Here is a 21,260-nt window from a genome sequence, read left to right on the forward strand (position 1 = left end):
ATCTTCGTCAAATTCGAACGGCCGTTGCAGCTGTCGGACTTTGCAGCCCGGCGCTTCAATCTCGCAGCAATTGTCGACTTGGGGATGTTGTATATCTCTGCAGCGCGTCGGATACTCAACCCCGGTGTTTATCGTATCGCATTGATCGCGAGAAGAACTCGGTTTTCTGGGAAGCTCTCGGACATTGTTGTGGTAGAGAAAACGCGTCTTGAAGTTGGGTGGTTATAGTGAAGGAGAAAGTGTCCCGGTCGATGGGGTGTCCCGCTCGATGGTGGACCACGTTAACTAGAGCTCTTTTAGCAATATTCCAATTTCATCTTAAGCCATACCCTTGATACTACCTCCGATCAAGCCTTTGACCAACCACAGTTCGAGGTTCGGAAAGAGGTTACTATTAAGGATATAGCTAGAGCCCTCTCAAAACTCATCCCTGGAAGGCTTCAGGGGAAGACCTTATACCTACAGGCCTGATAAAGGCCTGTGGAAGGCCACTATTCTAGATCCTGGCAGAGCTCTAGACCAGGTGCCTAGAACTACAGTGGTGTTCCCCAATATTCAAGAGGGCCAAAATAGTAATTCTAATGCAGCCAGGGAAATCCACAGCTACGTACAGAACTGCCAAAGGCTACAGACCTATAGCTCTCCTACCTACCTTAGGGAAGGTACTGGAGGCTATGATTGCTAGGAGGGTAGCAGAGGCTGCGAAGTGGAACGGCCTACTAGCTGCACGGCTAGTGGTTACTCAGACCCAGGAGGCTTGGAGATAGGGAGCAACCACCTCCCTGATACAGCTAGATATATCTGGAGCCTTCGATACAGTCAACCATATAAGGCTACTAGATACCCTCCGGGTCTGCGGCTTCCCTAGGTGGCTAGTGCGATAGGCTAAGGCCTGGCTTGAAGATAGAACGGCTACGCTCCACTTCGACGGCCAAGCCACAGAGCGTATACCAGTCAAGGCTGGGTCCTACAGGGCTCCATACTAATCCCCGATCTTCTCTTCATCATTTATATCACTTCCCTATATGGGGCGTTGAAGGAGAAGCATTCAGGAATAGCTATAGTGGGCTTTTCAGACGATACCAACCTCCTAGCCCTTTGGCCGAAGGCCTCTGGCCAATTGCCGGCAACCAGAAGAGGCCTGGAAAACCTGCCTACAGTGGGGCGAGTCTAGAGGGATGGTCTTTGCCGGGGAAATGAGCGAGCTGATCCACTTCAACAAAGGCCGCAGGCAATGGCCAAACCCAGTCAACCTGGCCCACCTAGAAGGCCAAGGCTTCGACGCTATATAGCCTAAACCTTTTAGCCGGTTCCTTGGAGTCTGGCTAGATTGGAGGCTAGATTGGAAGGCCCACCGGGAAGCTGTCGAACGAAAGCTGAGAAACACAGGACTTTGCACTATCTAGAATAGCTGCTAAGACCTAGGGCCCAGCCCTGGCCAAGGCTAGGGAGGTCTAGACCAAGTGCATTCGAAGTGCCCCTAGCCTACGGAGGTTCAAGCTTCCACCGGCCTACCCCTTTTTGAGGCCAGCCACACGGCATTGCAAAAGAGCTCAAGAAGGCTCAGAATATGAGCTTACGGATAGTGGCCGGAGCCTACAAGGCCACCCCAACCCGACACCATGAGGCCGAAGGTGGGTTCCTCCACTTGACCTTTATCTCAACAAGAGGCTAGCCGACTTCGAAGACGGGCTCCAGAAGCCTACTCTCCCGACTCCTCAGCCTTCCCAGCTGACAACAAGGCCTGCAACTAGGCCTGCAACTGGGCCTGTAATAATGCCTCTTCCAAGATACCGGCCTCCTTGCCTGCTAGTTGAGGAGCCCTGCAACAGTATCCGCAACCGCTTCCAACGACTACAAAGAGCCAGAAGGCCAACGCAATCTCTAGCAATAGAAGAAGCTACAGAGGCCATTACGCCTGGAGAGTCAAAGCAAGAATTCCACAGAGGCTCAACAAGGCCTGGAAGGTTAGGTGGGCCCAGAAGGCCACCAATCGACTACAACGATATAGGGCCCAGAACCACGCCCCACCCACCGTACAACCGGCCGACCACCGGCCAAAATTGACAAAAGGGCACTAGAAAGACATGAGGGCCTTACAAAGGCCGAGAGCTCCTTACTAACTCAGGCCCGAACTGGGGCTATAGGCCTTAAGGACCTCCTTTCCGGGCCAAGGTCCCTCGAATACCTACTCCCTACTGCGAATGCGGCCGTGGCAGGAAAACAGTGGAACACTTAGCTATGTGGTGCCGCCAACCACCGAAGCCAAGGACCTGGCCGGCTACAGAGATTTGCTCATAGAGAGACCTATATAGGGCTCTCAACGGTTGGGGAACCAAAGAGAGAAGGCTTGCAAGGGAGGTGATTAGGTGGGTACTATGTTCTGGGAGGCGCCTAGAGTATAGACTAGCTGCACAGCTAAAACAAGGCTAGTTCGATGGCCTAGTTAGCCATCTGCGCCTTTTTTCCGCTGTAGCGGGTGGATTCAAGACTTCAGACTGGTATAGGATAGGGGAGACAGAGGTTTTTAGTCCAGCCTTGCAGGCATGGTTTTCCTTTGTAATCAGTGGTAGAGGGTCCGGCGAGCCCTAGGGTATAGCTGTGTAGGAATAATAATAATGATATTTCAGTTTCTCTTTTAAAAGAGTTAGGATATACCGCTTCTCTGATTATGAAAGTCCCTGAGGACGGCCTTTTCAAACATTCAAATCAAAGCTCTATTGAGTTTCCCAGCATGGAATATAGTCTTGTACAACGCCGATGGAGACGTCAAACACACCTGCTATAGCCTAGTAGGTTTTATCGTCAGTTACAGCGCAGCAAATAGCTATATGAGCGACTGATGATAGTTCCTCATTCCGCCGCAATTTCCGGCAATTTAGCTCCCAAATTCAGTTAAATTAAGCTTAAAAGTGTTGAGCTGCAGCAGTTAGAAGAGCATAAGGGTGTCGCTACACGTGGAGAGTCTCGTTAAATTTATATGGGGTATATAGAGCCTTTCGGACTGTCAGAGGCTGCGCAGTAAAGCCCTGTGCCAAATAGACCAAAAGATCCGCCAATGAACCGATCGTTGCATTGCTGCGCAACCACTTGCTTAAGTACTCTCTCTCTCTTTAGGGCCTCAGGGGGTCTCAGCCATGGACCCTCATCGTATAGTATTGTTTATGCTTTTGACCCTTTATCCCTTCATCACTGAATAGAACCCGAGTTTCAGCAGCTAATTGAACTCTACCTGATACGTAAGTCATTTTCCAAACTACGACGAGTACTCAGAGGGGCCCATCCATCTCGTCAATTGTCAGGGCCCCCACCATGAGCCCTACACTTGGGCAATTGGCGGGCGAGACACTGTGGATTTCATGGCGCAGCGACATGACTCGCAGCAGAGAGAGGATATCTGGAGAGCAGGAGACTCAGATTGGAACTTGGAACTTCCCTCTCTCAAGGATCAGTCAGTTGGTTAGGGGTGCACGCACAATACAGTCGTCTTGCCTGCTGCTTGTTGAGGATTCGGTGCATCTTCCTTGGTGAGCTTGTGTGTGTCACCTTACATCAATCGGCTCCAAGTTCCCCTTCCCCTTGAATGCCTCGACAACATGGGTGTCACGGGTAGTGACAGTGTGAGGTTCATGTGCGCAACTCCTGGTTCGACTGGACAGTTCGAACCACGGTCCCTCTTTTGAGGGTGTCACGCAGTGGTCAGTTGCGCCCACCTGTGACAATGGGCCTGCTCACTCAATATGAACCGCGACGTCTGCTTGCCAACCCCGGCCAGACCTCTCTACCTCTTCAGATCCTCCTACTTCCTCTTGTCCCCCAGGGCCTCCTTTGAGCTCTTCTATTAACTCTCTGAGAAGGAGATCATAGTCTTCATTCTTTTCTCCCTGATGTCGTAGACGGAGACAACGGTAGCAGTCTCTTCGAGCCAGTTGATCTGCCAGAGCTCGCCAGGATGGATGCATTGGTAAGTTGTACGTTGGTAGTTCATGCGGCCAGCCATGAGTCCGCCATGGATAGCGTAGACTACTCAGTCAGAGGAGAAGCACCATAGCTCGTAACGCCACTTCTCCGGGTTGCCGTTGCTGTCCTGGGCATCATAATCGTATATTAGGTGCGTGTCGAGAATGTCCTAGTCAAAGGCAGGGTCAAGAGGAGAGGATTGGTAAGGAAGGCCGGGAGAGTGTCGCCTGGTGCCATCCTTATTACAGTGTCTCTGGTGTCCCTTTGAGGAGGTAGACTAGTGATTGCTTGTTAGTTGATTTGGGAGGATATGGGGATCAGTTGTTCTTGTCCGGCACTACCGGAAGTCATCACGTAGAAACCATCGCGAACCAGATCTTTGCGGGCTTCTGAGTCGTTACGAAAAAGAAACATTTACATCGAATCGCAATTGGCCAAAGCACACGAGAGGTTGGTCCAACAGCCTACACGTATTTCTTCATCTTCATCCTCGACTCCCACGTCACAGTCGAAAAGCCAAGGAATGGACCAGAGTTGAAAATGGGGTTGAAGACGTTCTTGTTTCTGAGACAGTAGGAAAGTGGCAGATGCCACCACAGCCTAGGACTGAAAGAATGCCATAATAATCGTAGATCCAGATTCCAGCTGGATTCAGAAGGAGCATAGTATAAGTCTCAACATGATCTCTCTTAGGGAGTTCTCATCATCCGCTTTCATCCCGGTACGGATGTACACAGCGACATCCGGCTCACAGATGATGCCAAGGCCGGAAACGGCATTCCGGCGGAATCCCGAGCGGCCAAGGCCTGTGGGCCCGGCCAGCACCGATGCCTGCAGTCGGGATTTTCGGCAACTTTCTCTTTTCCAATTCACTGTTGCATCACCATCGGCACAGCTACTCAGTGGCAATTCCGGCCACGTCGATGTGAGCCAATTTAGGTCTACTGCAGCCCCACTGCCGACCCCATTACTGGCGTGATCTACACCCATAACCCGCTGTGTGTCTTTCCGCCAACGCAACTCATCCACCGAAGCGGCACCCGATCTTCGCCCACCCAGATGATGCCCGACAAGACCCTCCGGGTCGTTACATACGCTGCCGGTGCCTCGCTTGCAGCGATCACATTGATTTACGTCTTTGGCCCGACCTACTTCCTCGACAACGACGACTCGAGCTCCTCTAGGGGCACCTTTTCGAACCGTAACAAGGGCGTCGTAGGCCTCTCCAATCCTGCAAACGACTGTTTCATCAACTCGGTTCTCCAGGCGCTCGCGGGTCTGGGAGACCTTCGACTCTACCTGATACGGGAGACGCATCGCCGTAGTCTCGATGACGAGTCCGTCTATGCACAGCCCGTCCCCGCCGGGGCAATGGCGAGAGATGAACGCTTCCGCAAGGACATACCGGAATGGAAACTGGAGGGCTTACAAAGAGGCTTTGTCACTAAGAGCTTGAAGGAGATCCTGGACGCCTTGAACGAGCGGCCCATATATAGGAAGACAATATCGGCCCTGCCGTTTGTGAGAGCGCTCGAGGTGGCGTTTGGGCAGCGCATTAGCCGGCAGCAGCAGGATGCTCAGGAATTCCTGCAGGTGGTTGCTGAGAGGCTTTGCGATGAGTACCATGCCGGATGCCGGGCCCGGCAGTTTGTCAGACGCATAGTCGCCCTCGGTGATGACGGGAAATCAGAGGCAGAGGCAGTCGCCGCCAAGGACATGGATAGCGAGAAGGATCATTGTGTGGAAGAGGAGGAAGGTTTCCCCCTGGAGGGTAGGTTCGAATCACAGATTGAGTGCTTAACGTGCGGTTTCAGACCAAGACCCACAGCATCGAATTTCTGCACCCTCACGCTCAATGTGCCACTCGTCTCATCGACAACCTTAGGCGCATGCTTCGACGGCATGTTCAAAACCGAAATTATTGATGACTTCAAGTGCGAGAAGTGCCGTCTCCTGCACGCACTGGCTCACTTCGAGTCGACGAGGGTTCGAGCGGCGTCGGAGGCCGCAAGGGCCGAAACCGAGGCAGCTGTGGCAAAGCTTCGACTCACCATTGCCACGGACCCGGAGAAACCGCCAGAAGACGTCCAGCTCCCAGACCTGCGCTATGCGCCCAAGCGCAGAATAGCCCGTCACATTGCCATGACCAAATTTCCCAAAATTCTGGCCATTCATTTGTCGAGGTCGATATTTGACGCCAGCCACTCGTCATTGAAAAACTCGGCCAAGGTCGCGTTTCCAGAAGAGCTGCCGCTCGGCGGGCTGCTCCGGCAACAAAAGTACAAGCTTCTCAGCGTCGTGACGCACAAAGGAAGCCACAACAGCGGGCATTACGAGTCCTTCCGGCGACAGAACGTCTACCCGCCCTTTTCCAACCCCAGCACATTCCAGGCCTCGGGGGTGTACAGCAGGACGGCCAGTCCAGCTTCGACACCGCGAATTCCGGCCCACGGCGATGGACTGGGAAAGTCTTCCTGCAGCATGTCCCTAACCCCAGAGCCGCTAACCGACGAATCCAAATTCGGCCTATCCCCGGCTTCCCTTCGCCGGGCCGAAGCTCCGGCAGGGAGCTCTCGTAGCTCGTTGTGCAACGGCACATCTGGTGGGGAGAAGTCGGGGTCTTCGCAATGTCCTGTCCCGGCTGGTGTGCCTCGGGGCAGAGACTCCGCCGCACTCAATGCTGTCGCTGGCAAGGGCGGGTCGCCATTGGCTCGACCGGCGCCGGCCGCGAAGCCCAAGCAGCGGAAACAGCAGGCCCGTTGGTGGCGGATCAGTGACGACAAAGTCAAGGAAGCCAGCACGCGCGACGTGCTAAGCATGCAACGGGACGTGTACATGTTGTTCTACGAAATGGAAAGACTTCATTGAGTGGGTAGGCCGGTTATAGGCATACGGATCTGGACGGTATTGTAGGCGTACTTACAACATGACTCTGAGCTGAGACACATCATCGACTTGTTGAGCCGGCGGGGCCGCTATTCAAAACTTGGAACGCATGGTATCGCCCCATTGCGGCGGAAGGCTGCATTCCCCATACACGGGACAAGAGTATCACTGTCCCAGCAACTCGCTCGCCAATTTCCTCGCTTCTTCCTCGCTTGGCGGAGTTTCCCTGCGTGCCGCATCGGCCTTGGCCAAGTCAAACCTCCAGAGACCGCCCGTCTTGTCGGCATCACCGTTCTCTGGCAGGCCAACTGCGGCCCCCAGTTTTGTCAGGACCCAATCCGCACCATCGTGCTGAGCGGTGAAATAGCGTCGTGACCATGTGCGTCCCTCGGCCTTCTCTTTGGCCCGCATCTCTCGCTGGGCATTCTCTATCTTTCCCTTCTCAGTGCTAACTGTGTCAAGATCGCCTTTAGCAATCGCGGCCGCCACCTTGGCCCACGCCCTCCTCGATTCCAGCGGGTGCTGCTTCTCCAAAGGGGCAACGATGAGTTCGCTGAGCGGCAAGGGATTCCAGCTCTCAACGAGATTATCTTTGCTATTGTGCTTGGCAGGACCCGAGTGGATTTCGAAGGACTTGGTCCACTGACCCGAGACGTTAAAGAGAATGTCCTTCTCCTTCCCGGTAGGGTACAGAACGGCCGTGAAGGAGTTCTTTTTGCCCGACAGCCAGCCTTTCCCGCTGTAGTCGATCTTGGCCGTGAAGCCAGTGGACGAGGTGATGTAGGAACTACCCTCGAGTTCGATGAAAGGCGAGCCGAAGATGAGACCCTCAATGTGAAGAGACGGCAGAGTGATTAAGTACGTGTCCGGCTCTGCGGCCGACGGCGCGGAAACCGTGAGCACGGCATGTCCAATCTGCTTGATATTGATGGTCTTGGAAAATGACGCCTTCTGGGCATTGTAGCCTTCCAATCGGACGCCGCTGGGAAGGTTGGTGATGTTGTATGCGGTCGCCGGCGGATGGTGGCTATCACGAGGCAAGCAAGATGTCTCGAAGTCAGCGAGGCACTGAAGTGCGCCGGCAGTGGCTGCGGTTAAGTGGGAGAACTAACCTGACCTGCTCGCTGATCAACTCGGTTGTGCCAGCGTCGTCCTCCCACCTGCCCAAAAACAGCTCGCCCAGAAATGGGTTGAGCGGCTTCTTCTCGTTGCCGTATTGCTCACTCCGGCTGGCATACTGTTGCTTCAGGGTGGTCAAGAACCACTTCAGAACAAGGAGTGCTCTCTTGGCGGCGTCTGGTTCCTGGGCCGGGGCGGCGAAGATGGAAGGGTGCTCGCACCAGTACGAGCTGAACTCGGTCAGGCTGGTTGACGAGAGAATGAAGGGCGGTGCGGTGAGAGTGGAAAGATCGCCGTTGAAGGATGCAATTGACTAGATCGGACATTGCGAGTCAGTCATGCACGGCGAACATCCTCGTGTCTCAAAGCGGCGTGCAGCGTCGGAGCAAACCGAGATTTATGGGGAAAGGGCTATATGGTGCCGCGAACCTTGAGAAAGGCACCCCAACCGGCCCCCCCTGCGCCGCCGGATTGCTGCGTCGTGGAGGGTGCGGATTCCATGGTCGTCGCAGCTCGGGCTGTACAAGTCAATGAGGTCGCGTGGCTGTCTTCGGTTGTTGAACACCGAGTCGATTCACAATGCGAGTTTAGGACACTCGGAAAGCTCGTGAGGATGGGGATCGGTCGGTCTAGGCGTGTTACTGAAGGATTGTGGTTTATCAAATTTGGAACCAATACGCCCGATTCGGCTGCGGGAGGCTGGGAAGCAGGTTTTCTGGAAAACCGATATTGCTGACGTTGTTGTTGGAAACTTGCTCTCAAGCTGTGGCAGTGTGACAAGGGCAATGCGGTTGGAAAGCGGATATGGGTGATCCCTGGTGAATGGCGGGGTTGACGCCATCGGCTTGGCTTTCATTCCAGCCAGGTTGGGCCCCTGGGTGGCCCATCACTGCTGCCACCGCCAAGCCTTCTAATTCCTGAAGCTGACGACGGTTTTTGGGCGTCAAGAGACCCGGCATCGCCCATCTGGTGGTACTGTGGTAATAGCTAACGGGTAAAACTTCTGGTCAATCCACGGCCCATACACGGACATGGTCGGAGTCAGTGAAGAGAGATCATTGAAAAATATCATTGAGAAGCCGGCTAAGAAAATTCGCTGCCCCAAGAACACTCGCTCCACGTCAAAGCACGCGCTGAAACCGCGGCCATTGTCGCGGCCGTTGGTCTTCAAGCTAACTCGGGGAGGGGATCAAATCCGAACCTGTGTTTGTTGACTTGGCCTGGACCTCGGCCGCCCACCATTCGGCCCAGTCGACCACCTTCCTGCCGCGCCGCGCTGCCTCCGCGCAGAAGACCATGGCGTGGCTACGGAGAACCTCATCCAGGGTGCAGCCGATGAGCTCCCTCTGCGCCCTGTCGGTGGACCAACCGTGGTTCCTGACCTTGTCGACAGCAAGGATGAACTGGCGAGTCAGGCCAGTGTCGCCGCCACCATGGCTGTGACTCTCGACGGGGGGGCGAAGGACTGTTGTCTGACCCGTGTTGAAGTCCTCGACCGTGATGGTGGTCGAGTCGGCGAAGATCTCGCCGTCCACGCCGTACAGATGGGTATACCGGTCGCAGATTTTTTTCGTGTGTGCAACCATGTGGAAGACAGCCGTCTTTGCATTGCGGCTGCTGCCCGCGTCGACCCCCGGCAGCGGGTCATCATCCCAACTCATGGTGACGACCTGCTCGTCGCACACATCATTGTCGCTTTCGTAGACGCACCTGCCGAACCAGTTTCGCCGGGCCACTTCTGAGTCCGGCGTCTCCGCGTCGTAGTCTTTGGCCAGCTCTTTGAGCATCGCGTCTCTTGCCTCGGTCTCGCTCCCGTAGGACTCGATGTCGGGGAGCACGATGCTCACGGGCCATTTCTTGTTGCCGGACTCGACACCAGCCAGGTCTTTGCCGACGTAGATGCGCTTCGCCGAGTACTTGCAAACACTCTCGGCGGGACATGAGAGGCAGTTTGTGGCAGCGCCTGCCTCGGCCGGCTTGCGACTCCGCTTGAAGTACTGAAGCGAGCCGGTACTGGTCACGGTGGATGGGAGATGAGGCGGAGGGCAGTCCGGGGCCGAGCAATTTGCGGGCGAGCACAACAGCCACAGCAACACGTCAATGTCGTGGCAGCTCTTAGTGAGCAAGCTGGGAGCCGAAATGCTCTCACGTCGCCTGGCTCACACTGTCAGCGGCGCTCATGAGGGGGGAAGGAGGCCCACGAGGGACCATACCAGTTCCCGCGGACGTAGCTGTGGGCAAAGTGCCACCACCCCACGGGCTCCGTATGCACAACAGACAGAATGTCCCCGATGACGCGGTCCTGGACGACCAGCTTGCGGAGCAGCATGTTGTGCGGGCTGTAGCGCAGGACGTGTCCGATGGAGAAGACAGCCTGCTGCCCCCCTGGGATTTTGTTGGATTGCAGGGCCGTGTACATGTCGATGCAGTCCTGGAAGGTGGTTGCCAGCGGCTTCTCGCACATAATGTGCAAGCCCCCAAGACCGGCGAGGGCTTCGACCACTTCTCGGTGCATCTCATCCAAGACGCAGACAAAGACGGCATCCACGCCAGGGGGGACGTCCTTGTCGCCCGCATTAACACGGGCCCGGCGATGTCGCTCGTACGAGATGAAGTCCTTCCAGTCAGCGAACGCTGCGCCTTCCGGCGGTGGCGACTGGAAGCCCCATATCTTGGTCTCACCGAACCTGTTCCTCTTGTAATCGTCCGGCTCGGCAACAGCCACGACCACGCCGTTGGTTGACGATGCCACGGTGTTGGCATAGGTCCGGCCTCGCGAGCCCGCCCCAATGATCAAGACCCGCGGTCCATCCGGGAACGCTTTTGACCGTGCGGAATCTGACATGGTTGGAGATATCATAGGACCAGGTCTGCTGCGGCTGCGTGCGTCGCCTCTGTAGATGTCTGGACGTAGCAACTTGTAAACACCAAGCCTCTTGAGAGTCGAGATGCCTAATTCAAAAAGAAACTGGCCGGAAAGTTGAGGTGCCAAGGGTGCCCGCCTATTTATGTCAAGATGCTCTTTGGGCGTAAATGTGTCTGCCTGTAGCCTGGAGGGGCACTCAGGCAGGTGCGGCCGGCATGGTGGACGAGGCTGTCTATCAGCCGCCCAAGCCCACGGGGAGCCCTGACTGGGTTGCTCTCGATTCAGGTCTGATTTGTTTCGTAACGGAACTCATGTAAGAACTGCAAGTAACGTTTCCTTCGGTGGCTTCTGCAGGATGCCGGTGGCTTTGCACATGAGTGGACGTAAACATCAAAGTGGGCAGCGAAGCTAGAAGTGGAACCCCACCAAGGTACAGTGGGGGGCCAAAAGTATCCGAGCACCCCACCTCAATTAAACGCGAACTCAGCGCGTCGCGACCAGTACGGGTTCTTCAACCTTCCACAACTCGGCCAAATGAAGCTCAATTTAGAAGATTCGCGGGCCAGCTGACAGCAAGCCGCAGCCGGAACCAGGAGTTATCGCCCGAGATTCGTGCCGCCATGTGCCCGCTGGTGGCAGCTGGAAAAAGCGAGCGGTTCGTCGCGGGCTTGTTTCGCGTCTCTCCGTCCACGGTACACTACGCCATTGAACACTGGAACAAAAACCACACCTTCAAATCCAAGCCTCGCAAAGGCCGGCCCCAGGCGCTCACTCGAAAGGAAAAGCGGTATATAATATTGCTTGTCAAACGGAATCGAACTCTCGCTAAAAAGGCGCTCGTGAACGCTACAGGCAAGGTCGTCTCCTATTCTACGATCAAGCGATGCCTCCGCGCCAACAACATGCGCAAGTGGAAGGCAATGAAGCGGATACCCCTTTGCAAGGAGGTAGCAAGGGATAGGTATAATTTCGCATGCGATTGGCTTGAAAATATTGAGGAACTCTTGCAGGTTTGTCGTTCTAAAATTGACCTGGATTTCTTACCCGCTAAGTGTTCCAGACTATGTCTCAGACGTGTGTTCTTGCCAGAATAGCACCTCCAACCCGACCTCCTGGGTGTTCCGTTTCCCTTCTGAGAAGTTCGATAAGCGTTTCGTAAACCTTCAAAACCATGTGAAGGCGAATATCACTATCATGGTCTGGGGAATGATCTTCAAGGGGGGGCGGAGCGAGCTCATCGTTATGGCCCGTGACGACGATGCTCCTCGGAAGGGGTATACAGCTAGGTCGTATCAAAAGGCCCTCCAAGAAGGTCTCATTCCTCACTACGACGAAACACGGCATTTCCAGCAAGATAACGCAAAGATTCACGTCTGTAAGTCGACCGAGGAGTGGCTCCAATCACGGGGAATCTCATGGATCGAATGGCCTGCACACAGTCCCGATTTAAACCAGATGGAGCACGTCTGGGCTGCTCTTAAGCGGAAGCTAAGGAAGTTGTTCCCTGATCTCTGGGAATTAAAGAAGAACACGCTGGATATCAAGTACTTTACCGAGTGTTTGCGGACGGCATGGTGGGCAGTAGAACAGGATTGGATTGACAAGCTGATCGACGGCATGCCACGCCGCTTGGCCGCCGTGAAGAGGGCTAGGGGCTGGTACACAAAATATTAAAGCCCTGCACTTGGCCATCACTCAGATACTATCAGTTTTGCGCTGTGATTCGGTTGTGTGAAGTTATTGTTGGATAAGGAGGGACGATGTAAAATGTGGGAGGTCGGGAAATGCGGGGTGCTCGGATACTTTTGGCCCCCCACTGTATGTATGTACTGTACATATGTACCTAACAACCTACAGCAGTCAGTAGTAGACAATACTCGGAGAATACATTTGGTTCTCAGCGTCACCCAATCCATACTCCCGCTTTCAGGCATCTCGACGACCCCAAAGGCACCCTCAAGAGCGACGTTACTATTCATTTCATGTGCACCACACTGGCGTCATCAGAGACACGGCCTGCTCAGCGGCAGGATGCTTTGGTCTGGATTGACTGCGAGGTGTTCCATCCCCTTCTCCTCAAATTATCGTCGATCGGATGCCCCGTAAATACTGATATCTTCCCCAGATGACCGGCCTCAACCCCGACACGGATTCCATCATTGAAATTTTCTGTCTCATCACCGATGGCCAGCTCGCCTTGCTCGATGACGGGTGGGGCACTGTTGTGCGTCAAACCCCGGAAAGGATGGCCATGATGGATGAGTGGTGCGCTCGAGTTCGTATGTGTGTCCTTCTTCTATCCGAAACACCGTGCTCCCTCCGCCAGCCGGATGCAGGAAGAGAGTCGTTTTCTAACAGAGATGCTGACGGCCGCAGATGGCGAGAGCGGCCTCACTGCGGCCGTCATCGAGTCAACCGTGACACCGCAGCAGGCGGCCGACGGTCTTCTGGCCTATATTGAGAGGCATGTCCCAGAAAAGGGGGCAGCACTGCTTGCCGGAAACAGCGTTCATGCCGACCGGGCCTTTCTCAGAAAGGAACCCTACAAGAAGGTTCTCGATCACCTGCACTATCGTATCCTCGACGTCAGCAGCATCAAGGAGGCCGCACGAAGGTGGTGGTACGTAGCAATCATCTGTCCCCCCCTTCCCAAATGTCGAGACAAAAACAACTGATCGTCCGCCGAACAGTCCGCAAACTGCATCGGCCACGCCACGCAAAAAGGGCCTGCACAAGGCGAGGGACGACATACTCGAGAGCATCGAGGAAGCCAGGTACTACAAATTGGCCATTTTCCAACCCGCCGGGCCGTGACCTGGCCACTAATCACCCGGTCTCACGCTTTGATACGTATTGCGCCCACGTGTGGTAGATGGAAAAAATAGATTGCTATCATACTCAAGAAGCTGGCTCGCAATCGCTCCATTTTCCCATGTCCCGCCTCCCTTCCACGGACTTCGTTTGACACCTCTTACGTCTTGACGTCAGGCTCGTCCCGGCCGATAAACTCTTTGAACTTCAGGAGCTCCGTCGCCATCTTGATTTCGGGCCCGAGGAAGTTTTGGGCATCCATGTCATACGTCGCAGGATCGCTGCTGTGTTGCTCGATGTACAGACGGATGGTGGCGCCTGAAGACCCAGTCCCCGAGAGTCGGACGACGATCCGGCTGCCCGAAGAGAAGCACGCATACAGGCCTTGGTTGGACGACACGGAGCCATCCAAGTCCGTGTACGAAAAGTTGCCGGCTTTGGTCACAGTGCGGTCTAGGGGGTATGAGCAAGTCAGCAACAAGTAGGCGTCAAGCCGGTGACAGGGCGGCAGATATACGCACCTCCGACCTTACTGCCGACAAAGTTCGGATCGGCAACCAGGTCCTTCAGGACCCCAACCACCTTATTGGCGCCTTCGGAATCAACGTTCTCGTAATCATAGCGGGTGAAGAAGGTCCGTCCATACTCAGTCCAAAAATCTTTCTGGATCTGCTTGATGCTCGGCGCAACCCCTGGGTTCGCGATGCCCAGACCGGCAATAATGTTGAGCCATGCTACAATAGCCCAGAGGCCATCCTTCTCCCGGATGTGGTTGCTGCCGGTTCCGAAAGACTCCTCGCCGCAGATGGACAGCTTGTTCGCATCAAAGAGAGCACAGAAGAACTTCCAGCCGGTGGGCACCTCGTAGCAGTCCAGACCCTGCTTTTTGGCTACCAGGTCAACAGCACCCGACGTGGGCATGCTGCGGGCCAGGCCGTAGACGCCATTCTTGTTGAAGTATGGGATCAACTTGGCGTGGTGCGCGATGATGGCCAGACTGTCGCCGGGCGAGACGAAGGCGCCAGCACCGTAGATCATGTTGCGGTCACCATCGCCATCCGAGGCCGCGCCGAACGGGATCCGCTTCTTCTCGACCACCTCGACCAGGTCGTGGGCGTAAGTGAGGTTTGGGTCTGGATGGCCATCGTTGAAGTCGGGTGACGGCTCGCAGTTCTGCGTCGACTCGGGGCCGAGCCCGAGCTCCTGTTCGAAAATTGCCTTGCCATACGGCCCCGTGACGCCCGACATGCCGTCAAAGAGGATCTTGAAATCGGGGTGGGTGACGAAGAACTTCTTGATAAGGTCAAAGTCGAAGATGTCCTTGAGCATCTCGACATAATCGGCCGTGCTATCCACAATCTCCACCTCCAGCTTTCCGTACGTCTTGATGCCGATGGTGCCGATGTCAACATCGGGGATGTCGGCGATCTTGTACGACTTGAGCGTTTTGGAAGTCTCGAATATCTTGTTAGTCACCGATTCGGGTGCGGGGCCGCCGTTTGCGAGGTTATACTTGATGCCGAAGTCGTTCTTGGGCCCTGTTCCCCGGTGGTTAGGCGGCCGCGATGAGCTAGCGCATGGCGAGGGGGGACCTACCGCCCGGGTTGTGGCTGGCAGTCAGAAGAATGCCTCCAGTAGCCTTGCGCTTGCGAATGACGTGGCTGGCGGCCGGCGTCGACAGGATACCATTCTGGCCGATCAACAGCTTCTTGACGCCATATGCGGCACCAATCTTGGCGATCAGCTGGATGACCTCGGGGTTCCAGAACCGCCCATCGCCGCCAATGACGAGGAAGGCACCTTTGTAAAACCCTGTCAGCGACTGCTCGTCGTCCGTGCCTAGTTTTCTGGCCCGCGGCACGCTTTGCTAAATGATCAAGCTCACCTTCAGCGCCCTCGGGGATGGACAGCAAGATGCTAGCCACAAAGGACTCGCTGTAATGCGGCTGCTGGAAAACCGCGACCTTCTTGCGCAGACCAGACCTGGACACCGGAGCGACACTGTCAGCAAGGGCGTGCTTCCCACATACGTCTGGCCTCAGGTAGCCCGCGCGGGAACTTCGAGAGCTTCCCAGCGGAGTGCTGCGGGGGCGGGGTCATCCATGACGTACGTGCCCGGCTTTTGGTCTGTGAAGGGCGTGAAGTCGATTGTTTTGACATCCATTGTATCATTCGAATAATAAAATACAAGCTTCTCGAGTCAACCAAGCGTTAGGGGTCCAAAGTCGAGCAGGTGAGCTTTGGTTGGAGATTGACGGTGAAAGAGGGAAATACCTTACCAGGCGTCTATCCGCACCAAGCTGTTGCTTTATTTGTAGTGGGGAGAGCTTGGGCAACAACCTGCTAAGAAGGAGCTGGGACCGCTCGACCCCACCTACTTCCTGCAAAGCGATGGATGCACTTACCGCCTCCACCTCGCACCGGTAGAAGCCGGGAGCTATTTACAGTACCTACCTGGTGAGCGAGAGTGCACATCGCACTGCTCGATCCCGGTAACGTGTCGCTGCCATCTCCACTCTTCCCTAGGCTGCTTGATAAACCACGGCGTGCTGCGTGAGACTCGGCCTCCTATTGGCGGGACTGGAAATCGACACCTGCAGATGTCTGCACCGCAGACGTTGCCTCCCTTGACATCGCTGCTCATGCCGGCTGTGTCATTATCGCCCACCGCGCTCAGCTACACTTGGTACCTACCTTTGGATAGTGAGACAGGACTCCATCTGAAGCCGACGGAGGCAACCGTCAAGGGACACCGAGGTTTGGGCTCCTTGGTGGAAGCTTGGCTCCTAGAGCAGCGCCTTGGTGGCCGAAGTGGCGTACGCATGGTGTTTGGTGGCCCTTTACTGACGACTTCTCTCGGTTCTCAGTAAACGTACACATGAGGGAGCCAGAGATACATGGTGATACCGTATTCGTTGTCTGCATTACAGAGAAAGCACATACCCCAAGTATAGATTCACACTCTCACACAATCCACATCGAATACGTCAGGCAGGTTAGGGCCAGTCAATGAATCCAAAGGCATCTCCGTCGATGGGAAATGGGAAATCAGTCCTCTACGAAGAGGAACGGAGAGCGGCGCTACACCTAAGAACCGGTTTCAGGATCGTTGTCGGACGTTTCCGAGGAGGCGGCCCTGGCAGAAAACAGTTCCTTGAATCGTTTGGCCGCTGTGACCGATGGAGTCAGCATCAACGTACGGCCATGGGCTGGCAGAGGCAGGGATGCTAGTCAACAGACTCGATTCGCTGCGGGGGGGCCTTAGCGATTACCTACCTTCTTCTCTGTCAAAGTATATCTCGAACGCACCAGATTTGTTCTGCCGCATGTTCTCTTGTCGGTATGTGTTGCAAAACACATAGAGCTGGACGTCTTTGAGCCAAACACGGTGTCGCGAGCGCCGACTGAGCCATCTCGGTGACTGGGACTGATGCGTGACTGTGCATTGCCGTCAGTATCCAACAGAGAGTAGATGGCGACCTGCCGAGGCCGCAATGGGGGCAGAGCGGGCAATATCACCGAAGGCGGTCCAAACAGGACACTGTCTGAGTTCGCCCTCCCACACTGCAGCGTGCAGCCGCAAGCCCCGAGTCTGTATGTCTTCGTACACGATGAGGGAGTGTTTAAAGCCGTCGTCGACGATTTGGCTGGTCGGCTCGCTCGTCAGCCCCTGCGACCATGCGCACAAATGCGGCATTGTGAGGATGGCAATACCTACGCCTGAAAAAGTCGTCTTTCTCTGCGCAGCTTGAACTCATTGGGGTGGACTTGGACAGTAAGGAGGTTGCGGGCTTTCAGTGCGACGAAGGTGCAGTAGAACAACACCATCTCTAGACATCTATGGTCAGCTGAAGATATCGACTTCCCCAGGATACAGTCACTGACCTTCCCATGTCATGAAATAAAACACTGCCCAGAGTTTGCTACACTGCTCCGAGCGACTCCACCTCTTCAGCTGCAGCGCGCTTCCTTCTCGCTCAATGCAGAGCTCATGGGCGCCAAACAAAGAGTACCATGGCGTATTGTTCTGCAGCGTTCTCATTAGGAGATACGGGCACTTGTCGGTAGAACTGAGGAAGACCACAACCGAGACCGTGTCATTGTCGAAGGGCCTGCAGTCTTGAGCCATCAGACACCCTGGCGCTTCGAGGTGAGGGGGGCATACATAGGGAGGCAAGTGGGCTTGCTTCAGAGACTCACCGCCTAAAGAGAACCTTTGAGTCCTGTGGTACGCTTAGATAGCCCCAAGGATAGAACGGGCCGTATGATTTGGACCTGACGGATGCCAGTTAGGAAGCTTGATTCGGCAAGAGAGCAAGGCCGAGTCAAGGGGGCGCTGACTGTTTAAGGTGCTTCAGTGCTGTGCGGGACGGAAGCGGGAGAGAAAATATCTGCTCTGCCCAATGCGAACTCTGATGCCCATGTCAGCGGGCAGGACTATCATAGGGCTGGTCCGTGAGCTTGGGAAACGAACGTGGTCTTGTATGACCGCCAGAGGCATCGGGTTCTGGCGGACCATCGCGCCGGCTTGGGCAGGGGGCGGAGCTGTTGAGCAATTATGTTAGTGCATAGACACCCATAGCAGACAAGAGCCGGACTGCCTACGAATTCCTCTCTGTTCACGCAGCGTAATGATCCGAGTGCGGAGCGTCTCAAGCGTGTTCATGTCGAAGGTCGGCGACCTATACTACTGTTAGGCTGGGTTTGACTGCATAGCTGCCTGCGGTGGGGCAATCAATACCTGGTCAGTAGCTGCTTCAACATCGCCAGAAAGTGGTTGTAGAGCACGAAGCGCTGCGGTAATGGAAGACCGCCCGCCTCCTCGGTCATTTTGTTGTACATCTTGCGCCACCGTATTTCCCTGTGCAATGTCTTGTCTTCATAGTAGGCCTTGATGTCTTTTAGAGACCGGGAGATGCAGGGCAGCACGACGTTCAGGTACGTGGTCATGAGAGGGACGCGTGTGAGGTGCACCTGAGAGCAGTCAGCAAGACCGCGTAGCGACCTGCTCGTATTCCGTATCTCCTCGGCCAGGGCAAGGAGATGGCCATGGAGCGACTCTGAAAGTGCCCCTCGGAGCTGGTCCAGGCCCCGGGCGACGACCTCAGCCTCGTCAGCCTCGCGGCAGCAGCCCAGGAGGAGGTGTGTTTCAACGGGGATAGTGATAAGTCCAGGAGGTTCCATTCTTGATGTCGTTTGGCGTGTTGGAGAGAGTCAACAATCAAGTGCGATGCCGTATCCGACTGGGAGTGACGATGAGTTGCTTGATGGTGCTCGCACATTGCCAAGCACGAACACCTTGGTCATGCCATCGGCCAGGATTCGCCTGATGGCAATTCCACGACAGCTGGTAGTCCGAGAATGCGGTGCGCTTTCAGGCTTGCCTTGCGCGCATTCGTTATGCTGCGGACAGGAGCGATGTTCAGATATGTGAGCACACGAGAGGGATATAATGTTGCGATTTTGTGGCTGGAACTGCGCGTTGTGCGAAGAGGCGGAGGCTCATCGTCTCAGCAGAGAACGTGCAGGGGGCAGACGGGGAGGCAAAGCAAAGCAACGTAGACTTAGCGTACCCAGAGACTAGAGCTCAAATCTTGGTCTGATCGATAAGCAGACGTTGCCCGCGGCCTTCTCCCTCAACGTGGCAGCCACTTGGCCGACAATGGAAGCGTCGAGAGCTCTGGTCGGTCTTGAGAAAAGAGTGATGATCCCAGCCTCACGCTCGCAACTAAGGCTAGAAGGCATTGGGCATCTCGGCAATGCATGCGAAACCACCAGGTCATGCAACCGAAGGCGTCGAATCGAAAATGCAGCCATGGGCCGGCCGTGGGGGGGCAGCTGGGGAGTCAGAAGCTGCCACGAAGCTAGGCTAATTGTTTCTGCTGCAAATGCGCCAAAAGCATGCATGGCTCCCGAGCGAACCCAGATGAGGGGCCCAATGGAGTGCAGTGTGGTACGGTAAGGTAACCCGGCAGCTTCAACAGGAAACAAGAAGGGCTCTGAGGGGCTAGGTGCTACGAAAGTCGCAACGTTGCTGAACCTGACTGCGAGCGGACTGTAGTCGTGCCAGTTGCCGACCATTCCTGAGCGCGTTGTTAGCGATGCGAGAAACCAAGAAGAGGTTCCAACAAACCACATCAACAGCCGAAATGGTGGTCAATGATTCACCCGCTGGCATTGGCACAGCCCATCTGTGGGAGGCAAGTCGGCCAGCAATTCCAAGGCCACGATGGGCTGAAGTGATAGCTGTTGTTGGATGACAAACAGCTCGACATTGAGGGTCCGGTCGGCGGTCGCGGATATCGATGGGGTATGTGGCCGGAGCCAAGAACACCAGCCGAAAAAAGGACCCGGGTGAAAAAACGCCGGCCGGCTGGACGGTGGAACCGAGGATGGACTGCGAAACCCAAGACGTCCCCTGCATATCAGAGCGCTGCCTAGGGGAAAAGCCAGGTTGTGCATGCACATGAGGGGCTCCGGAGCTCGCAGGATGGAGGGGCCAACGGCCCAAGAGCTTACATGTAACTGGCGGCTGAGAGTGTTGGACATGACACCTTGCCATGGCGACGACTGTGCCTGAACATGTAAAGATCGTTGTTGTACATGTCGTAGGGCCCGAGCTGAACCTTACGCTGCTCGCTGGAATGGATCAACCTCAACCATTCCCAAGGAATCCTGCCCTCCCATTTCCCTTGATCATAGCAAACCTCGCACAACCCATGCCAGAAAGGAGGAAAAAAAATAAATAAGCACTGAAAGCCCATTGCCGCGCCCAAGCAACACCGTCCATCCCAAAGATACAAGGAGAAAGAAAGGGCTCGTGCTAACGACGGGACCTTGCTTGGCTGGATATCAACTTCGCAAGGCCGGCTGCCCAACCCTGGCGCAATGACCATGCCATAAAAGAGAGCGATCAGGAGGACTCTTCCTCTTCCTCGGCCTGGGCCTGTTCGCGAATTGTGAGTGCCGAGCACTTCAATTTGGTCAGAAGGGTTTTCCAACTTACATTGTATGCTTGCTTCTCATCCTCGTACCGCTTCTTGTCGGCGGCAGCCTTGGCTTCATAGGGAGCCCGCTGCTTGTCGCTCAGAGCCTTCCAACGCTCGCCCAGGATCTTGCCGACCTGACCGAACGAAACACCCGGGTTCTCCTCGCGGACATTCTCGCGCTGCTCGTTGGCGAAGAACATGTAGGCGGAGAGGCCCCTCTTGGGTGCGTTGGGATCTGCGACAATGGGTCAGCTCCCAAGTCTTGGCAACCGGCAATCCGCGACGCGTCGGCACGCGCCTCTGCAGGGTTCCGCTGGGCCTGGGAGGGCGGCCAAAGCATTCGCATGGGAAGATGTCGCTCACCCTTCTTGGCCCGCTTGCCCTTCTCAACCTTGCCAGACCTGCCCTTAGCTGCCTTAGGCATGGTGATTCTTTCGCGACTGCAAGACAGTTAGCGATCGTTTCTGACAGAAGGTTGCGTGGGCAAGGAATTGCTGGGTCAAGTGTAATGGGCAAAAGATGGGTGGTAAAGCGGGCGCTGCAGAGGGTCCTGAAGATTGCGTGAAAAACAGCGGGCAGGAGTAATTGGCGCGACACGGCTTTGGTTTGCACAGCATCCCGCATCGCGT

At 55.4% G+C, this 21,260-nt stretch overlaps 10 protein-coding genes across 10 annotated transcripts; 3 read left to right on the forward strand and 7 right to left on the reverse strand.

Annotated features, from left to right (window-relative positions):
• Nucleotides 1-3,294: 3,294 nt before the first annotated feature.
• N657DRAFT_638725 (uncharacterized protein) lies at nucleotides 3,295-3,543 on the forward strand. Its single transcript, XM_062791649.1, has one exon. The coding sequence runs from the start codon at nucleotides 3,313-3,315 to the stop codon at nucleotides 3,529-3,531; it is 219 nt and encodes a 72-aa protein (XP_062652052.1). The 5' UTR covers nucleotides 3,295-3,312; the 3' UTR covers nucleotides 3,532-3,543.
• A 304-nt stretch (nucleotides 3,544-3,847) lies between these two features.
• N657DRAFT_695364 (uncharacterized protein) lies at nucleotides 3,848-4,212 on the reverse strand (the record flags this gene model as incomplete). The annotated part of the gene is made up of 1 exon (XM_062797313.1): nucleotides 3,848-4,212. A coding segment is annotated over exon 1 (153 nt), but the record flags the coding sequence as incomplete, so codon positions are not given.
• A 618-nt stretch (nucleotides 4,213-4,830) lies between these two features.
• Nucleotides 4,831-7,230, forward strand: N657DRAFT_638728 (cysteine proteinase). The gene has a single exon (XM_062791650.1). It carries the CDS (start codon nucleotides 5,023-5,025, stop codon nucleotides 6,826-6,828), a length of 1,806 nt encoding a protein of 601 aa, XP_062652054.1. The 5' UTR covers nucleotides 4,831-5,022; the 3' UTR covers nucleotides 6,829-7,230.
• On the reverse strand, nucleotides 7,012-8,466 carry N657DRAFT_629416 (Oxysterol-binding protein; the record flags this gene model as incomplete). Its single annotated transcript, XM_062790883.1, has 3 exons — nucleotides 7,012-7,873; nucleotides 7,959-8,278; nucleotides 8,395-8,466. 3 exons carry the CDS (start codon nucleotides 8,464-8,466, stop codon nucleotides 7,012-7,014), a joined length of 1,254 nt encoding a protein of 417 aa, XP_062652055.1.
• Nucleotides 8,467-9,137: 671 nt separating this feature from the next.
• On the reverse strand, nucleotides 9,138-10,810 carry N657DRAFT_652007 (NAD(P)-binding protein; the record flags this gene model as incomplete). The annotated part of the gene is made up of 2 exons (XM_062794250.1): nucleotides 9,138-10,119; nucleotides 10,179-10,810. 2 exons carry the CDS (start codon nucleotides 10,808-10,810, stop codon nucleotides 9,138-9,140), a joined length of 1,614 nt encoding a protein of 537 aa, XP_062652056.1.
• A 2,110-nt stretch (nucleotides 10,811-12,920) lies between these two features.
• Nucleotides 12,921-13,627, forward strand: N657DRAFT_585106 (ribonuclease H-like protein; the record flags this gene model as incomplete). The annotated part of the gene is made up of 3 exons (XM_062789779.1): nucleotides 12,921-13,110; nucleotides 13,208-13,451; nucleotides 13,522-13,627. Coding segments are annotated over exons 1-3 (504 nt in total), but the record flags the coding sequence as incomplete, so codon positions are not given.
• On the reverse strand, nucleotides 13,598-15,909 carry N657DRAFT_638733 (Phosphoglucomutase, first 3 domain-containing protein). Its single transcript, XM_062791651.1, has 5 exons — nucleotides 15,754-15,909; nucleotides 15,528-15,625; nucleotides 15,239-15,442; nucleotides 14,164-15,180; nucleotides 13,598-14,095 (listed from the first exon to the last, which is right to left on the reverse strand). The coding sequence occupies exons 1-5, from the start codon at nucleotides 15,804-15,806 to the stop codon at nucleotides 13,803-13,805; spliced, it is 1,665 nt and encodes a 554-aa protein (XP_062652058.1). The 5' UTR covers nucleotides 15,807-15,909; the 3' UTR covers nucleotides 13,598-13,802.
• Nucleotides 15,910-16,729: 820 nt separating this feature from the next.
• On the reverse strand, nucleotides 16,730-18,826 carry N657DRAFT_563192 (uncharacterized protein; the record flags this gene model as incomplete). The annotated part of the gene is made up of 10 exons (XM_062788197.1): nucleotides 16,730-16,812; nucleotides 16,919-17,080; nucleotides 17,162-17,289; nucleotides 17,361-17,472; nucleotides 17,528-17,754; nucleotides 17,843-17,917; nucleotides 17,984-18,054; nucleotides 18,117-18,187; nucleotides 18,248-18,324; nucleotides 18,384-18,826. The coding sequence occupies 10 exons, from the start codon at nucleotides 18,824-18,826 to the stop codon at nucleotides 16,730-16,732; spliced, it is 1,449 nt and encodes a 482-aa protein (XP_062652059.1).
• A 149-nt stretch (nucleotides 18,827-18,975) lies between these two features.
• N657DRAFT_12364 (uncharacterized protein) lies at nucleotides 18,976-19,991 on the reverse strand. Its single transcript, XM_062785828.1, has 2 exons — nucleotides 19,216-19,991; nucleotides 18,976-19,117 (listed from the first exon to the last, which is right to left on the reverse strand). The coding sequence occupies exon 1, from the start codon at nucleotides 19,778-19,780 to the stop codon at nucleotides 19,223-19,225; it is 558 nt and encodes a 185-aa protein (XP_062652060.1). The 5' UTR covers nucleotides 19,781-19,991; the 3' UTR covers nucleotides 18,976-19,117; nucleotides 19,216-19,222.
• A 564-nt stretch (nucleotides 19,992-20,555) lies between these two features.
• Nucleotides 20,556-21,055, reverse strand: N657DRAFT_652011 (uncharacterized protein; the record flags this gene model as incomplete). The annotated part of the gene is made up of 3 exons (XM_062794251.1): nucleotides 20,556-20,582; nucleotides 20,649-20,866; nucleotides 20,995-21,055. The coding sequence occupies 3 exons, from the start codon at nucleotides 21,053-21,055 to the stop codon at nucleotides 20,556-20,558; spliced, it is 306 nt and encodes a 101-aa protein (XP_062652061.1).
• Nucleotides 21,056-21,260: the final 205 nt, after the last annotated feature.

The sequence above is a fragment of the Parathielavia appendiculata genome, assembly GCF_033297405.1.
Source record: "Parathielavia appendiculata strain CBS 731.68 unplaced genomic scaffold N657scaffold_1, whole genome shotgun sequence".
Classification (NCBI taxonomy): Eukaryota; Fungi; Ascomycota; class Sordariomycetes; order Sordariales; family Chaetomiaceae; genus Parathielavia; species Parathielavia appendiculata.